Source organism: Prosopis cineraria, unplaced genomic scaffold (genome assembly GCF_029017545.1).
Source record: "Prosopis cineraria cultivar Desert tree isolate PC_DT_omini unplaced genomic scaffold, ASM2901754v1 PC2, whole genome shotgun sequence".
Classification (NCBI taxonomy): Eukaryota; Viridiplantae; Streptophyta; class Magnoliopsida; order Fabales; family Fabaceae; genus Prosopis; species Prosopis cineraria.
Genome location: NW_026555333.1, coordinates 47879083 through 47897868, shown reverse-complemented (window position 1 = coordinate 47897868; position 18786 = coordinate 47879083). Strand labels below are relative to the sequence as shown.

At 34.3% G+C, this 18786-nt stretch overlaps 2 protein-coding genes and 1 pseudogene across 2 annotated transcripts; 2 read left to right on the top strand and 1 right to left on the bottom strand.

Annotated features, from left to right (window-relative positions):
• Positions 1-272: 272 nt before the first annotated feature.
• On the top strand, positions 273-4635 carry LOC129303628 (non-specific lipid transfer protein GPI-anchored 2-like). The gene is made up of 6 exons (XM_054943061.1): positions 273-716; positions 2138-2209; positions 2295-2573; positions 3692-3754; positions 4113-4169; positions 4360-4635. Exons 1-6 carry the CDS (start codon positions 386-388, stop codon positions 4464-4466), a joined length of 909 nt encoding a protein of 302 aa, XP_054799036.1. The 5' UTR covers positions 273-385; the 3' UTR covers positions 4467-4635.
• Positions 4636-5255: 620 nt separating this feature from the next.
• LOC129302838 (linamarin synthase 2-like) lies at positions 5256-8743 on the bottom strand (annotated as a pseudogene).
• A 4587-nt stretch (positions 8744-13330) lies between these two features.
• On the top strand, positions 13331-18422 carry LOC129302860 (NADH--cytochrome b5 reductase 1-like). The gene is made up of 9 exons (XM_054941737.1): positions 13331-13595; positions 14588-14729; positions 14916-15006; positions 15120-15197; positions 16636-16716; positions 16804-16893; positions 17208-17273; positions 17937-18023; positions 18108-18422. The coding sequence occupies exons 1-9, from the start codon at positions 13487-13489 to the stop codon at positions 18198-18200; spliced, it is 837 nt and encodes a 278-aa protein (XP_054797712.1). The 5' UTR covers positions 13331-13486; the 3' UTR covers positions 18201-18422.
• Positions 18423-18786: the final 364 nt, after the last annotated feature.

Sequence of the window (18786 nt, the reverse complement as noted above, 5' to 3'; positions counted from 1 at the left end):
AAGAGTTGAAAACTTATTAAATTTTAAGATAGATTTAATGAGATGTACGATTTTTTTATTAACATGCTGAAATTGATTTATAAATATACAAGAGAGAGTACTAATTATACTTTAAAAAATAAAAATTAAAATACCTTATATTTTAAAAATACTTTAAAATAAGAAGTATCCTCTAATTTTGAACAGAGGAGTACGTTTTTCATAAGACAAAATACAATTAAATATTTGGTGAGTCTCCCATTCCATGCTCTATTTAATTGCTAGGCATCGCCCCTGAGAAGCCAACATAAATATATAACCACCTTTGCCGCTTTGCCCAAACACACTCTGAAATGGCCCCCACCGGACGGAGGATGGCAGCCACTGCAGCCACCGCTTTGGTGCTATGTTTAGTTGCATGCGGCAGCCCCAGCATCGGGCGCAGTCACCGACGGCCATGGCAGCTGCTCCGGGGCCGGCGACAGGTGGCAATGATTGCTTCACGGCGTTGGCGAACATGTCAGACTGCCTATCGTATGTGGAAGAAGGAAGCAAGCAGAAGAAACCGGACAAAGCATGTTGTCCGGAGCTGGCAGGGCTTGTGGATGGCAACCCTATTTGTCTGTGTCAGTTGCTGGCAAAGCCTGAATTCGCCGGCGTCAAGCTTGACCTCAACAAGGCTCTCCACCTTCCTTCTGTTTGTGGCGTTTCTACTCCCCCCGTTTCTACCTGCTCTGGTAAGTGTGTGGAGTGATTCCAGATTTCCAGTCTGGGGATAATTAATTATATAACTTCTCGTTACTAAATTAAATTTTCTCTTATTAATTCATTCAGTTTAATGAACTTGGATCGGGTTCAACTTAGTTCTTGTGATTATTGAGTTGATCTAGAAATTATAAGGCTGAATTGCATGTTATGATTCAGTAAACTATATATAGACTAAGTTGTTTTAATTTGAGGTAAAGTTTAATGACTAAATGGATAGTTTTTAAACATTCAAAGGACAAAAAAATTATATTTTCTCCTTTTATTTGCTGTGTCAATTGTCAAATATTAAACCAGGTTTTAGTATGGCATTTGAAGAGCTGAGATTTGACGGGAAAACATGGATATATTATAGGATCGATACACGATATTTGCGTGGATAGTTGATGATTAATATTATATAATGTAGAGTAATATATGCATATAAAGGTCGCTGGTTATTATTAGAAATCCAGTTGTGTTTGTGTATGAGAGGGAGAGGCACCTACCTGCACATGAAAGCATTGAATGTTGTTGTTGTTAATAATATGAAGGCTTTTAATACGACAATATATCTATATGGCCGTGGAACTACCACCGTTCACCGCCTAACCAAACAAAACGGAGGCTTGCGGTGTGAGAACTGAGAAGAACTTAGTTGATTTTTGCCTCTCTACTTTATTTTAAATTTTTAATAATTTATTATATAGGATACACCCACACACACACATATCTTCCTTTCAAATTAATTGTAAGACACTCCTTAGAGTTGACCATATTTCACATATTTATAACAATATTCTTTTCATGAAAAAACATGTGTGTTTCCCTTTTTACCCTCTGCCTCTTCATTATGAAGAATTATAAGCGCTTCGTCAGATTATATTTCTCCTATATTAAGTAAATATAAGGATGAATTTTTAAAAGTATTCATATGTATTTCTCTCGAACTCTTGAGATGATCCTCTTTAAACGAATGGCTGCTTTTTTTTTTTTGGGATAAAACGAACGACTTTGTTTCAAAAATGACATGTCATGCATATTTCATGTACGCACAAAGTTGTAATAGCTTAGCAATATTTATTTTGGCCTCTCTCTTTTGAGGGGCACATGATGTCATTGTGATCAACACTCTAACCATATATATGCTAGAAATGCATAGCACAGCATCCCCGTACGCCTTGAATTCTAAGGCTGAAGCAAGCAAATTCACATTTAAGAGACACAAAGTGTTGCCATATATAGAAATCACGTAGAGTATTTGGACAGGCATCAAATTAATATATGATGACATATTTACATACAATAATATATAATTTTCAATGTCATATCACACATAATGTAAAATCGTATCTATATTTAATATATGCATTTAGTAATTAGGAATATTTGACATCACTGGACTTGATGACAGCCGTGGGAGTGCCAGTGTCTTTGCCTCCATCTAGCAGCAGCACTGTAAAGCCTCCATCATCATTATCACCAAGTAAGTCCTATATATAAATATATGTACATGGTTATTTGATTGCAATCAAAGCCAGGTTAATTAACTTTGGTAAAATATGTGACAGTGGGGGCGGGGGCGCCGGGACCTGCGGGAGGCGGCGGATGTATGACGGCGCTGATGAACATGTCGGAGTGCCTGACATATGTGGAAGAAGGGAGCAAGCAGAAGAAACCGGGAAAAGCATGCTGTGGAGAGCTGGCAGGGCTTGTGGATAGCAATCCTATTTGTCTGTGTCAGTTGCTGGCAAAGCCTAACTTCGCGGGCGTCAAGCTTGACCTCAACAAGGCTCTTCGCCTTCCCTCTCTCTGTGCTGTTTCTACTCCTCCCATTTCCACCTGCTCAGGTAACTCTTCATTTATGTGTTAGAAATGTACCTAGTCGGTGAAAGAAGTTAGTTCCTTGTAATGTATTCCCTCCATTTTCAAATAGAAGAGAAACTTGTTTTTATTTGTAAGTAAAACTATAAATTTCAAGAAACATTTATTGCATTTTTTCCAAATTATTCCCCATGAAGTCAATATTTATTTTCATTAGATAAATTTATTTCATTAATTGCAAGGATAATTTAGTCTATTTTTTAATTATAAACATAATTATTATACTTAACTAACTTTTTTAAATTATATGAATTAAGTATTTTCTCTTATATTTGAAAACCATGACAAGCAAGTAAGGTTCCAGCTCTTATTGAAAGAGACATCCATACAGATCATAACAAAATGTAATTGTGTGTCAAACGCTCCTAGCTAAGCTAGCCACCTGCGCTGCACGTGCCACATTGAATGTTGTTGTTTAGAGTCTTTTACGTTTGGAACTACCACGCCAAGGCAAAATATTATGGCACCTTGAATCCTGCAGACAGTTATTACTGCGATATTTACTGTTGAACCACCAAAACCACTTCCAATAAACAAGGAGTGTGAAAACATCTAGGGAGAATATAAGCTAGCTAGGAGATCCTTGTACTTTTAATTTTGTTTTGTTTCTAAGTACGTGCTGGTAAGTTTTTTTTGGTTGTTTTTAGTCTTTTAAATTAATTTTATTATGTTAGTCTTTATTATTTTAAAAGTGCATATAAGAACATGATCTATCTATTATTGTATATATTGTCCCAAACATTTACAAAAACCATAGTTCTTGAAAACTGAACAAGTACAACCAGTTGAATTGATAAACTATTAAATTAATATTTTAACAGATTCAATAAAGTGTTTTATTCATGACTAATTGGATATAATTTTGATAAGTAATCCTTGAACCAATACTTTTGACCGGTTTAGTAGCTAATCTGGTTTTTAGTATATTGATCAAAACTAAAAAATATAAAGTATATAAAATTTTTAGCAAATTCCAAGTATATGGTAGACTTAGAAGTCATGTACAGTATGAGCAGATCTGTGATATGAATGAAAAGGCACTAAGAATATTATTTGATATTTTCACATGGATGGTACGCAACAGCTGTGGGAGTTCCAGTGTCTTTGCCTCCATCCAGCAGTGTATATTCCCCATCACCATCGCCAGGTAATTAATACCTCCTTCAATTACTCATACTCTCATTTAGCCTCTTCATTTATTTTTTTTAAATTCACACTTTATTATTATCTAATCTATTATCTACATATAGGCGAACCTCTTTCCTTCTTTTTCAAAAGTGTTTTCTTACAAAATAAAATGTTATAAACAGTCGATCCATGTCTCCGGCCGACTTCAAGATCAAGTTGTTGATTAATTAATGTTAAAATGAAATTAAATTTAGGAGTATTTTTATACATATTCTTGTTTTACAAATCAATACGGAATAATGAAATTTTTTCATGAATATATATAATTGCTTTAATTCCTGACAATATAATATTGGTGTTGCATTGAAATGATCAAGATGGTCAGCTAGCACCCGCCAGTCCTTCAGATCTTGCTTCTCCTTCGCTATCTCCTGGTATGCACCATATCTTACCACTTTCATTTCATTTTTCGCAATAATTTCAGGAAAAGTGAGTTTAATTAAAATGATATTTTAAACTCGTTAATTAATGTTATGCAGTCACAGAGAGAGAGAGAGAGAGAGAGAGAGAATAATAAATCAATCATTATTATTTAGAAACTTAATGCCTGTGAATAAATGACAGGAGGATCACTGACAAGCCCTCCAGGAAATGGAGCCAAAAGCCTTAATCCCTCTGGCCTGCCCTTCATTTTTGGATTGGCAACTATTTTACTTCCCATTATCTTCTGAGATTTAACTTCACAATCTGTTTCTCCGTTAATTATCATTTCCAGACATTTTCATACATTAACTTCATTATTATTGTTATTCATGTCAGTGACCATGCCTTCACTCAGGCTTTTATTTTGACGCACGCTTTCTACTATTTTTATCGGTGAATAACATGCACATTCCAATCGATCGAGTATTTCAATTCATATAAAATATTATATATATGTATATATAAATGCTATTACTTAAAATTATAAAAACTTCTGTCCTAAGCTTATCTTTTGAGGCGCACATGACTTGCATATTTCAATTCAACTTTCTTTAGTTAAGAAGCAATGATATGATTAGGTTTTGTTAATTAATGGGAAACAAGCACTTTAAATATAAGAGGCTAAATATATAATTTTTTTTTCCTTTCAAGAATACCGAGTTTAAGAATTGTAAAAAAAAAAATCATTAATTGGGACCTTATTAATTCAGTGATTATATATATAATTAACATGGATAAATTTTTATCCCTACATTTTTTTTGGCCATAAAAGAGTCAATTGTATTAATCATTAAAAAAATTACAATCACCAATAGTTGAAGCCAATAAAGCGCTCAAAAAAAAACTTAAATACAACCTAACACGTAGCTAAACAAAAACAAACACAACAAAAGCAAGAAAAATCCACTAATAGTCTATTAACCAACACAAATTCTACAAGAGAGAGATCTCATCCTGACCTAAGTTTATTCCAGATTTAGTACCAATCTCTAGACGTCAGATCTGGTAGGGGCCTGGCCGTCAAAATGAAGACCCTCCTACATGAATCTGGTGAAACCCTCATAAGATGAACCTCCTACGTCAACAGCTCTGAGAGCTTTCTGCTTCCACTCCAAGCTTCTCTCTCTCATTCTCTTCTCCTTCTCTCCCACAATAACCTCCTTAACAAGCTCTGCAACTTCCTCCTTCTTCACATCCTGCTTCATCTCCATCCCTATCCCCCAATCCTTGAAGCATACTTACAATTTGTGGGTTGCTCTGAGAAGAATGGCCAGCATATCAATGGCACACCCTCACTTTTGCTTTCTATCGTAGAGTTCCACCCACAATGTGTCAAAAATGCCCCGATTGAAGCATGCCCTAGCACTTCATCTTGTTGGCACCAACTTGCTATCTATCCCCTATCTTTCACCTCGTTTAAAAACTCCTTGGGCAAGATTGCTGACACGCCCATTATCAGATTTGGCCTCAGAATCCACAAAAATGGTTGATTGCTATTTGATAGACCCCATGCGAACTCTTTGAAGTGTTGTTCTGATATCATAGTTAGGCTGCCATAGTTCACGTAAACCACTGAGTTTGGTGACCATTTGTCTAGCCATTGGATGCATTCTGAGTCGTTTTTCCAGAGGCTTGCTGGTCCTGATAATGACTTAATGCTTTCCGTCTTTGTGAAGTGTTTTTCCAGCAAGTGAAGTGGGCCTCTAGACATTGGGGTTTTTGGCCTTGATGGCATTAAGGACATCATTTTCTAGGTCTTGGAATGTGTTGATGATGATTGAAGACGATTTCAAGCAGTTTTGTGCTTCGTATCTCAGGAATTCAAACATGATGTCTTGTAAGTTGGTGACTCCGAGACCGCTTGGGAGGTCTTTGATCCTCATGTCTTTCATCCCATCAATCCGATCCAAGGTTCCATCAGTAGTAAAATTTTCATCTGAAAACATCAACAATGTCATGGAAATTAAATTGGTTAATTAACCTGAGCTATTCATATATAAACAAATTATTTATATGAAATAATTAAAAGTATAAATATTTTAACTTTTAATTAAGTCCTTAACTATGATTTTTTATTTATTTAACGTTGATCAACATAAAGTAATTTCTATTTTTCTTTCTTCAGAGGTATGATGATCAACATAAAGTAATTTTTAATTTTTAATACCATGATTTTATATTTATTTCATTTAATTTTTTTTCCTTAACTATGATCTTGTACTCTATCATATTTTTATTTTATGAAACGTGAATGTAAATTAAAAGACTATTTTCATTTCATTTAAACCTTAAATTATAGGATGAGAAGCTGTTTGAATCTTATATTTGGCATATTTTAAATCATGTACAATTGAATATGAGGTAATGTCGCTCTCACTAGAAATTTGAAACTAGCCGGCCGTTAGTTTATGCGAAATGGGGCCCACATTTTCTCTGCCGACATTGTCTGTCTGCCCAGGAATTTGTTCTTGCTTCCCGCATTTGGCTCTCCCCCCTCTCTTGCTTTGGAAAGACGCTGAAGCAGAAGATAGACGTTGAAGCAGAAGACAACGCTCTAGGCATGACTTCAAATCTCATCATATTATCACTTGGAGTTGGACTACCTTATTTTTAGGTGATGGACACATATTATGAAAGCAGAAGGTAGAAGAGGCGAACTCAGTCACTCACTTACACTTGCAAGTGGCTTCGCACTTGCTGTTGCAGTCCAAGAATCATCCCTTTTCCTTGCTGTTTACGCCATATATTTTCCCCTCAGTGTCTTCAGAAACTGAAACGAATTGAAGATGGGAATGTTGCAGACATTAGGTTTCCATCTCCGTTTCAGGAACTCTGAGCCTAGTATGATCTTCCATACTTCAAGTAGTTTTGGTGTTCATGGATGGCCCAGCACGTTGTGTTCCATTAATACGGAGCCTTAGGGTTCGGAAACCACTCTCCTGTGAACAGGCCTCACATGGTGATGGAGGTCAACGGAAGACTCGTCGCCGTGGTCGACTCGTTCAGATCATCAAATGCAGACGATAAGATGATCAAGAAGACAATGACAATGATGGTGATGACGTTGATGAATTGAATGGTGATATCGGAATAGGGGGTTTGATAAAGGAGAGATGGAGATGGGGCGGAGGAGAGAGCTGGAGCCGTAGGGAGAGAATGTGGGTACAGAAGATGTGGGCCCATTATGCATAAAGTAATAGATGTTAGTTACAAATTAACATGTTTAAAATGTACAAAATATAAGTTTAAAATTCAAATTGCGAACCAATAGTTCAGAATTTAAGTTGTCAATTAAACTTTCAAGTTATAAACTTCCATTTCCTTGTAAGCTGCTTAACATTTAATATTTATATATTGGAGAGAGTCTTTTTTAAAATAAAAAATAAAAAAATGGTGGAAATGAAAGGTTTAGGTTATATACCCAGTGTCCAAATGAATAAGGTGTCATTTGTGTGATAGCTAGCCACGTGCATTCTTGGGAGATATTAGCCGAAGTCCATTTATATAAATGAAAGATTAATCATTTTAACTATTCACCTTTAAACTAGTATTTGACCTCTTTATTGAGTGATTCAATTTTCAGTACACTGGATACTAGAAAGTAAAGCAAGAGGTTATAGTTAATTAAGTACCTTTGAAGGGAACGATGCCTCTAATGGCAAGTTGACGGAAGTGCACAAAGCCCCAGAAGCCGCAAGAAGATCCAGTCCAGAACTGAGCCTCTGGTACGTTCAGTTTCTTGGCAGCATCTCCGGCAAAACTGGTGATGGCATCTGCTATGACGCAGCTCACCTTAGGTTCCTTGTCGTTTAGCCTCTCCAGAAGCTTCTTGAATGGCTCAAAGCAGTTCTTGCTCAGGGATTCACACAGTGCTGGAATACCCTCCCTCTTCGTTCCACCCAAGCCGTCTGGTATCGTCTCGAACTTGAAATCACCCAACCCCTTCACGAACTCTGATCCCTGAGAGCGAAGCTAGCGTTCGTGGTTGAACTCAGTGTTGACGAAGGTGATGTGGAAGCCGAGGCTGTGAAGCACTCTGGCTAGCTGCATGATGGGGTTTAAGTGTCCTTGTGTGGGAAACGGCACGCATACTGCATGAGGCTTCGTCGTCGTCTTCTGCTTTTAAATCGAACCCATTTTCTGATCTTGTATGTGAATATTGGTAGTGTTTCAATTTCTCTGCCGGGTGTCCATTTTATAAGGACAAGGAAACTCGTGGAAAACACTTGCTTTGTTCTTTTTTTTTTTTTTCTTTTTAAACTAGAAATCAAACTCGTGGGTTGCATGTTGATAATCCTACATAAAAATATTGGGAGGGAGGGGGGGAGTTTCTGCATTGATCGTGCAATTTATTATCAGGACATGCATTACGTATTTTGATGTATGATGAGGAAACATTAATGGAAAAAGGTCTTGAGAGGAATGATTAATAACACGGCATGGTGGTGGTTTGTCCTTGTGCCATAGAAGGACACAGCTTTGTTAATTTGAATACACAGTTCATTCTCTCTGATATGTCTTTCATCACTGTGATAGATGACACACAACTGTATGCGAAGGGCCTTCCAGCACTACGACTTCCACTTTTCTAACATTAGTACTATTATTCTTTCTCTTTTTCAAAACCTGTTTTTGTTGATGACCGATGCTTTCAAATATCTGCTTATCATTATTTAACATTTTATTTCAAAAATTTTCAAAATTACAAATTAAGTTCAATAAATACAAATAATACTCAAAATGCACACTAATAAAATTTTTATTTTTTAAAAAAATATACTTCAGTTCCAAATTATAAAGTATTTTTAAAAGATATTCGATATTCTAAGATATAAAACACTTTGAGAAAATTAATATTTTATTAAATAAACTTATTTTAATATTATATATTTCTTCTCTTTATATTTAATGACTATATAATGTAGATTTAATATTATTAAATGAATTATATTTTTAAAAATTTATATTTTTATTTAAAAAAAGAAATTATTAAGTGTAGTTAACAAGGTTTACTAGTATGTGAAATTTTATTCAAAAAATTTTATAATTTGAGACAGGATGAGCATTTTTTTTCTTTTTACTCTTAGTCTCAATTATCAATTCACTTTATGATAAGTGAAGATACATTTATACAAATCTAGGTTAATAAATAAAATGAAGGAAAAACTATATGTAATAGGTTGTTTATATTTTAAATCAAAATTACAAATTTAATCATTGAATATTATATAAGTATTTTAATAATGATAATTGAAATTTCAATAGGCTATATTTAAAAAAAATTTGAAGTAGGGGTATATAGATAGAATAGAGTAAATTACAAAAACTGCGCAATGCTTATATGTTGGACCAAGCAGTACTCCTACAAAATGCTCTATGTTATGGTCAAAGTGAGTATTTAAAAACAAATTAGTGATTTTATATATTGGACAATGGTATACTTTAAAAGGTAGTTTTTCAAAATTATCTTCGTTTCAACTTTAATTAAACTGTGGAAACACCCACGATTTTTGACAAAAATTGTGGGAAATCTCATGGTTTTGTCGACAACCGTGGGAAAATATCTTTCTTGTCAGAAGATTTTTCCATGATTCTATCATAAACCGTGGGAATGCTCATATATTGCTCCTCAATTTTAATTTGTACTCATTCAGTTGTTTTTGCATTTGCACTAGATCTTCTTTCTCATTTTTCCATTGGCATTGCGTACACCAAATTCTAATTGCCCGTGGAAGCGCACTCAGCCTCTATTTTCATCTTCACAAAGCTTTACCTCTTCATCTTCTAAAACTTATTCATCTGTGTTTCGCCTTCTTTATCATTGGATATATTTTTTCTCTATTTTATCTTTTCTACTCATTCATCCAGTAAAACTTCTTCGATCATCTGCCTTTCTTCTTCATCATCCTTTGATATATTTCTTCTATACTTTATCTTGTTGATATATTTCTTTAATTTTTTTGGTAGCCCTCCCAAAGAACTCTCAGTAGCAGGATTCTCGTATTGTTGGTGGCGTCCCTTAGTTTGTGTTTCTTGTGTTTGTATTTTTTTTTTTTAAATTATTGTCATTTGGCTGGATGTCTTAATAATTTCATTTGTATTCTGCTGAGGAATTTTAATGCAATATATGATCTTTAGTTTGTCCAAGTTATATATGACCAGGTAAATTATGGATAAGATTTTAATAAATTTACTCATTTTCAATATTAGTCAATGCTTCTTAAATTAATTAAATTTGTCATCAGGTTAAATTAATCTTTTTGGTGTGAATTAATTAAATCACTGGCTACAGAATCATAAAACCAGCATATAATCAATGATGTGGGATTAAATTTTAATTTTCTAGACTAATTAAAATACTAATTGAATTGTGAATTTTTTTAATTACATTTAGACAATTTTATTATAATATATCATAATGATATCAATTTTTTTTTAATTTTATGTCACAATTTCCCACAGTTCTAATACAACCGTGGCTCTTTCCATGGTTTTGTTGGAATTGTGGGTATTCCTACAGTTCATTAAAAAATCGTGTTTCAACTGATGGAGAATAAATTGAGGAGACTTACCCTAATCCAAAAACTTCAAGAAAATAGGTTGAAAAGAGAGAAGGATAAGCTGGGAAACTTATCTTAAGGTTCAGTGGCTTTAAAATACTCCAATCTCCTTTTAACTAGAAACAAACCCTGGCAAAGCCCAAGCTCTCTCATTCTCCCTCTTTCGTTGTCTCTCTTTCCTTTCTCTATTTTGCATGTTTGTTCGCATCCCTTTTTCTTACAAAAAATGAGCCTTGTACCATGGCACATGCTTGCCGCACCTCGGCTTGTGGCATAAATATGTTTTGTCTCCTTGCTTCAATCCATTATGCAATGGCATACTATGCTCACATCGTGGTGCATAGTATAGGATCACACACCTTCTTTTTCTTTTTCTTTTTGGCCTATATGGCCCATATTTGGCCTCAAACCATATTCTAAGGCCATTACTAAGTCCAAAAGGTTCTTTACATCCTTTTAAGCATTTTCTATATCAATATCTACTTAATTAACTTTGATTGATTCATTAATAAACCAATGATTAAAATTTGAGATGTTACAAGTCACATATGATGAAGGTCAGAAGCTTGGAGGATGAGGTTGATGATGATGAGTGAAGCAAAGAGTGAATTGAGGAGACAGAGGAAGATTGGGAAAGACGACATTGAAACTAGAGAGGAGTGGCAGAGTTTCGACCTTTCTTCCATTTGCCATATGCAAGGAGGAAGATTCAGCCATCCCAAGACCTTAAGTAGCCATCATTGCAACTGGAGGGAGAAGCAAAGCAAGGAAGACAATGAATGTTTCTTTTGAATGGGGTTAGCCTTCGATATTTTAAAGAAGAGAAAGACACATATCTAGTCAAAAGGGTTATACTAGTCAGCTTTGAAGCTAAGTTAGAACCATACACGAGCTCACAAGTTGCCATATCAGTAGATAATAGTGGATTTCACTCCTGTAGGTTAATAGAAGGACATTTTTAAACATTGAAAATATATTTCACAAAAAAAAATTTGTCCCACTTAAGAGAACAGGTGCCCAATGCTTTTAAAGAAAGAGTATAGGGACAAATTTAGACATTAACCCTTTAATTTGTATATTAATTTGAAGAGAATAAGTGAAGTAAAATAATTAACAAGTGAAGTAGGAAAATTCTGATATTAATTTAACGGAGGGGCAATTTTATTTTTTTTAATTAATTTAATATCAAATCAATACCCTTAAATTGTAGTAAAATTTCAAAATTATAGAAGCTTTGAATGTAATTAAGTATGGTTAAGGGTCCTTTATTGAAATTCTTCCTTTTTTAATAATAACCAACAAATAATAACAATTTGATTTTTATACATCTAAATGTGCTTTTTTTTTTTGCCTTATACATAATATGAAAAATTGCAAAATGTTCATCAAAATATTTTAAACTATAATATTTGTATTATATATATAAATATATTAGTACCGCAAAGGAGCATTGATATGTTTATACTTTACACATTAATTGTACTTTTGCTACACGTGACATACACACTTTTTAGGGTGAATTTTAGGACTCTTATAGGGATTTGGTTTCAAATCATGATCCATAAAATTTGAAAATTTACAAGATCAATTAATAGATTTAAAAATGTGTTGAAGAAAAATAACCATAACCTTCAATTTTTTTATGCCAGAATCTATCTTGGTAGAGTCCTACCATCAATGATTGGATTGTCAAGTGATCGTTGGAACCCTAATATAGATAACTAGAGGATAAATATCCTAAGGTAGCTTATAGTTAGGGCTTTAAAATTAGACTAGATTGGTTGGTTCAACCACTTGGACTACCAATTGGTCCTTATTTTAGTTCAATTTAAACCACAAAACTATTTTAATTTTTGAACTGGATTGAAATGCTTTAAACTCATGGTTAGACTAGGAACCTTTAACAAATTGTGAATTGCAAAGGTTTGAGAAAACTAAAAGGCTCAATTTTTTGTCACTTTGTTCCAATTTTAACTCTAATAATACCTCCCTCGCTTTTCAAACACTTTGAAAACATGGAAACAAATTTGATGTTATGTTATATTATGAGGTTTATTAACTCATAATTAACTTGGAATATTTAACTTTGTTTCTAAGTTATGAAGCAATTTTATATTTATTTTTTATATTTATATTATTATATATATATATATAATATTTTTTAAATTTAATTATTATGTTATCAATTCAATCATGAGTCTCACTAATTAAACCATACAAATTGTGATTGTTAACATTTTTCATTCAATGTTGGATCCAATTTTAAAAATATTATTTTGAATCTAAAAGCTCTAGCTCTGGGAACAATCAACAATTCTAGTGAGGTAGGATTTTTAATTAAATAAAAAGGATATTAGGGTCATTACTTTTTAAAATATATTTTCCATTCAGTCCCATGACTTAACCTTACAATTTCAGATTCTAGAGATCTTGATTTGGAATTAAACTCTTACTAGGGTCATATATTGAAATTCTCCCTACTTTTTATCTGGACCATCGCACGTGCTACGGATGCTGACGCCCGATGTGCGGCTATGCCCCTATCGCCATTGGCCATTAACTCTCTGAACCGAGAAAATTATACGGTCTTCTGTCCAATAGTTCTTCCTCCTCCTCCACCTCCATCTCAATTTGCAGTACGTTTTGACCTAAAATCACCATAACTCTATCTCGAAGCTCTTCGAATTTGAAGCTCGATTTTTTTGAAAATGGAGTTTCTACATACTCACAGGGCTGAGATGATAAGCATGGCAGTGGCTCTTGTGGCTATTATGGGCGGTACCGCTTACTATTACTACGTCACCAAAAAGCCTAAAGGTGTTTCGACCTCTCTTGTTTGTGTTTTCATTTTTCCTGTTCACTACTCGGAGCTCTGGTTTATTTTACGGAGATTTGAATGTGAATTTCGCGGACATTGTGCAAAGTTGGAGTTAATCATGCGTTCATTAAATGGATGAATTGTTTTGCTTCTGATCATACTTGGTTTTGTATTGGTCCTGATATTAACGAAAAATAATAGGAATAAGATGTTTGCGATTACGGTACAATATCGTGGCGGAATAGGAAAGATTCAACGAACACAGAGGAACTAATAGTTGTCTCTTCCGCAAGTGTGCTGAGAAGAGGCGTGAGGTTATCAGGTTGGAAGGTTCCTAGTTTTGTAGAGAGCGAAAATTGACGTCATCGAAGCCATCCCTTGCTAGTTTATATCTATAATGTATTTTACAGCATTATTGTGGTGTGAGGCTAAATTAAATCATGGAGTTAAATGAGGTAGATCAATTTATGGTGGCTTTTGCACCACACTATTGAGTGATTCTTACTTCCACGACTAACATAAAGATCCGAAAGTTATTAAAACAACACACTTTTATTTATCAGACGAACATATACATACCATAGTGTTGATGCATAATTGCAATGATTGTGACAAAATGACTGAAATGCTACCAGGGCTAGCACAATTGTGGCTTGATACGGTAACAAATTACAGGGAAACGGCAAAACAGGCTCTTTTCATGGTACATGCATTGTACAGTTTAAAGTTGCAATACTAAACATTCCCTCATAGTTGACAGTAAATGGGGCAAAGAAAACGGAAAAGGACGTTTCGGGGAGCCAATTTCATCCAAGCTTTATAATTATACAGTGTATAAAATTTTAATGATAAATTTTAATTTTAGCTTACTGATATAATATTCCATATGAAATTTTGTTATTATTTTTCTAAAATTAAAGATGTGAAATGTGAATTGGCTTATTCTGCCTCTCTTCTGTATCTTAAATTATGTTACTACTTGTCTTGGTAGGTTGTTTGGACCCCGAGAACTTCAAGGAATTTAAACTTGTTCAACGCACACAACTCAGCCATAATGTGGCCAAGTTTCGATTTAGTCTTCCAACAGCTACCTCAGTGTTAGGACTTCCCATAGGACAACATATAAGCTGCAGGTTTGCATTCAATGTTTTTCTTTTTCAATTCTTGGATGAAGCCAGTTCCTAATTTCATCTTAAGTAGCTGGAGCCGGTCCCAGGTTTATTCAACTTTTCCTACAGTCCTATTGCATGATATTTGCTGACGGAAGTATAGTCCATTATAATACATTGAGCTCAGAGATAATTTGTTCTTTTATACAGAGGGAAAGACAGTCTTGATGATGAAGTTGTCAAACCATATACACCAACAACATTGGATACTGATGTTGGATACTTTGATTTAGTTATAAAGGTCACATACCACTAGTTTTCTTTCGTCAGTTTTTAAGCATAACTAAATTTGGGTTTCTTTATAATTGGAATATTGCTTGCTTTTCTTTCATATTGTTTCCGGTCCATAAATAGATGTATCCACAAGGAAGGATGTCTCACCATTTCCGAGAGATGCATGTCGGTGATTATTTGGACGTGAAGGGACCTAAGGTATTTAAAGCAATTTCATTTTGTTATCCATTGATTCATTGCTAGGTTTTGTTTCATGACATGCTTATTTCACTTTGACCATTATAGAAGAAGGAAAAATTGATTTAATTGATTCATTGACTAAGCCTGTGAAGGAAGAAAGTTATTCATGCCTACAACCTATGATTTTATTTTTATTTTACCTAGTGTGATAAAGCTGCTTGTTGTTGTTACGTGATAGTGGATATTTCTTGTGGAACGCTTTAAAGATTTTTTTTTTTTTTTGAACATACTCCCTCTAATCCTTATTGTATGACACTTTCAACTGTTTCACATATCTTAAGAAAAGTTAATTTTTTTATATCATAAAAAAAATGAAATGTACTTTCATTTTTACCTTTGACTTTAAATCATGATACAACTACATTAAATACCTTCATGTTAATCAAGAAAAGGTAAAATTGAAAAAAAAAAGTGGTTTACTTGTTACAAGGTGTAAAAATTACTTCTAGATGTCCTACAAATAGGACTAGAAAGAGTATGATCAGCCTAATCAAACTGCCCTGACCATAAAAGCCTATAGTAGATAACTAAACAAGTTGAAATGCGACTGATGGAGCTGTGAATAAAGCGGCCATGAGCAGGGGGACAACTCATTGTTTTGTTGTTTGTGCTAGAAGTGTTAGTGGAGAAGGGAGGCAGAAGGAGGATGTCTTGCTGCTAGAGAAGGAGGTGAGTGGTTGGAAGCGGTTGAGGGGAAACTATCTGAGCGAAGACCAGCATTGAAAGAAAAGGGAGGGAAAATTTTGGGAAAGGATGACTTGGGAGAGAGTTGGCTTCTCAAAAGCCACTACTAGTCTGTTATCAATTTTGTGTTTAGATTCTTTGTTGCTGTGCTGTGTTGTGCGCCAATGATTGCTTTATGGTTGTGGGCTTGTAAGTAGTGTTGAGTTGAGGTGGTGTGCTACTTATCTACATGTCAAATATCAGTGTTCTTTTGTGCCATTCGTGTTGTCTGGTATGTTCAGTAGTGAAGTCCTATCTTTTGTCATGCTATGTTTTGTTCTATTAGTTGTATGCGGGATGTTGGAATCTCTCACACTATTACGTGTGCATATGTTACATTTATGTTTGAAAATTGTTTCACATGCACTATAATCATGCGTACTGTTATGATTGCTTTATCTTATAATGCTTATAATGTCATCCACACTGTTAAGAAACCCTTTTAAAGGAGGACTCAATATTAGGAGTTTATTATCATCTTGGAATCAGGGTTTATTGTTGCCTAAGAGTCTTAATTATCTTTTATCATTATCTTTGGAATTTCTCTTGTAGTTAACGCTTGAATTATTATAAATTGCATGAGAGCGGCTTTCATGATGTGAGAATTTTGTGTATGAACAATTTTGCACCTGACGCATCACTTTTTAAGATGTACTTTTTGTTATGCATCCAGGGACGCTTTAAGTACCAACCCAATGAAGTTAGAGCTTTTGGCATGATTGCTGGCGGCACTGGCATCACGCCAATGTTTCAGGTGTAGATTTGCGAGCTTTTGTGCCGTCCATTGTTCTTCCATTTCAATATTTTGGGAATTGATCAAGTCTCTTTCTTATTTCTTGAGGTCACGAGAGCCATACTGGAAAATCCACAAGACAAAACTAACATTCATTTGATCTATGCCAATGTTACTTACGATGACATTCTCTTAAAGGTAAATATATCTTCATCTCTTAAATATATCTTCATCTCTTTTGATGTATGGTCATCCGCGGCAGCACTGGCGTGTATCTAATATGAATATCACGTTTCAATTCCTCAGTCATAGTCCCTTTCGTGGCTTGTGACTTTCTGCGTTCCAATGGAAAATAAAGGACTCTAGGGATCAAGTTCAGTTGTAGCTTTCTATGGGTCCTTGTCTTCGTAATTTTTTCTCAAGGGTGTAAGAAGATATCCATCAAGGGACTCATCATACTGGGCTTGCACATTTTCCAGGAACTTAAATGCATTTTGCTTGTTTCTTTTCAGGAAGAGCTGGATGAATTTGCACTCAAGTTCTCTAGTCAATTCAGGGTTTATTATGTTCTAAATCAGGTATTTGATCCGTAACTTATATTTTTATTTGATTGATAATAAGTGTTTTTTCTGATTTTTATAAATCAACCAACGCTGAATAATATCATGCTGACACATCCCATTAACGTAAAATTGTTGGGTTCTTATCAACATATTATCCGGTGAAAGGTCGATTAAATTCTCTTATCATGATTCAATCCAAAAAAAAATCTCTTATCATGAGCCTTCAGGGAATATGATTATTCATTCTCACTAATTCATAGGTTTTAGGAAAAACCCAGTCAAGGATTTGTGGTTGAACAAACTGTCAATGCCTTGTGCCTAGGAGAATTGTTCGTATTAGCATAATCCATGTCAAAATTGAGAGTATTTGTTAAATTTTATTGATATAAGAAAATATATTATCTTTATATTCTGAATATGTGTGATTTATGGTAATAAATAGATAAAAAGTAGAGATAATAAATTAAAATTAACTTACTTATAGATGATAAAATATTGGGAAAAATATTATAACAAGAATAAATTAAAAATCTTAAATTTTAAAAGCCTAATTATAATTTTTGAAACTATAAAGATAATAAAAAATTGGGTGAAACAATGAGAAAGCATATTGTTCTCTTTTATGTAGTAGCCTAGAAAGCTGGCTTTTAGATGGTTTCTTGATTTTACACATAACAGCCACCAGAAGGATGGGATGGCGGTGTCGGATTTGTATCCAAGGAAATTATCCAAGCACATTGCCCTGCACCAGCTCCTGATATCAAGGTCAATGTTACATTAATTGATTACTCTCTCTCTCTCTCTCTCTCTATATATATATATATATCTCTCTTTTTTTGAAACTCACAGGTATTAAGGTGTGGACCCCCTCCTATGAACAAGGCCATGGCCACTCATCTAGAAGCGCTTGGATACAGTTCCCAGATGCAATTTCAATTTTAGTTCTTTTTTCTTTTGTTTTCCCTATAGCTCTCTTACTAGCTAGCCTGTATGAGGGGGAAAAAATTAGTTCTTGTTTTTACCCTTTTTTTTTATTTTTAACAAAATACGTAACTCATTTTAATAGGTGCCTTTTCCATCTTAATGCTTCCGGATGTGACCGAATAGATAACTGCTTATTGTAACTCTGGAGATTATAAGGTTTATATTTTTTGTTGAACTGAATTCAGGATACCCCCAATTTATTGTATTGTCTGTGTCCGCATGACGATCAATCGTGTTTACTACGACGAAAAAAAATTATCTGTTCAGACCTTGGCTTAAATATGTGTCTCGATTAATGTCATTTTGAAACAACCAAGGTTTTCATGACTTCACAGATGAATCGTGCATGCATGAATGCTGGGCTTTAGAAAGGGAAGGCAGATATGAAAGGAGTGAAAGAATGACTACTATTGGGGCCCATCTAGATAATGACTACTATTTTCCTAGTCCTTGTCCATATGATCATAAGCATAACCGAGGCCCCATCTAGACGGCAAAGAGTCTCATTTCATACTGCAAAATTGTTTCAACTTGATATAGTTTT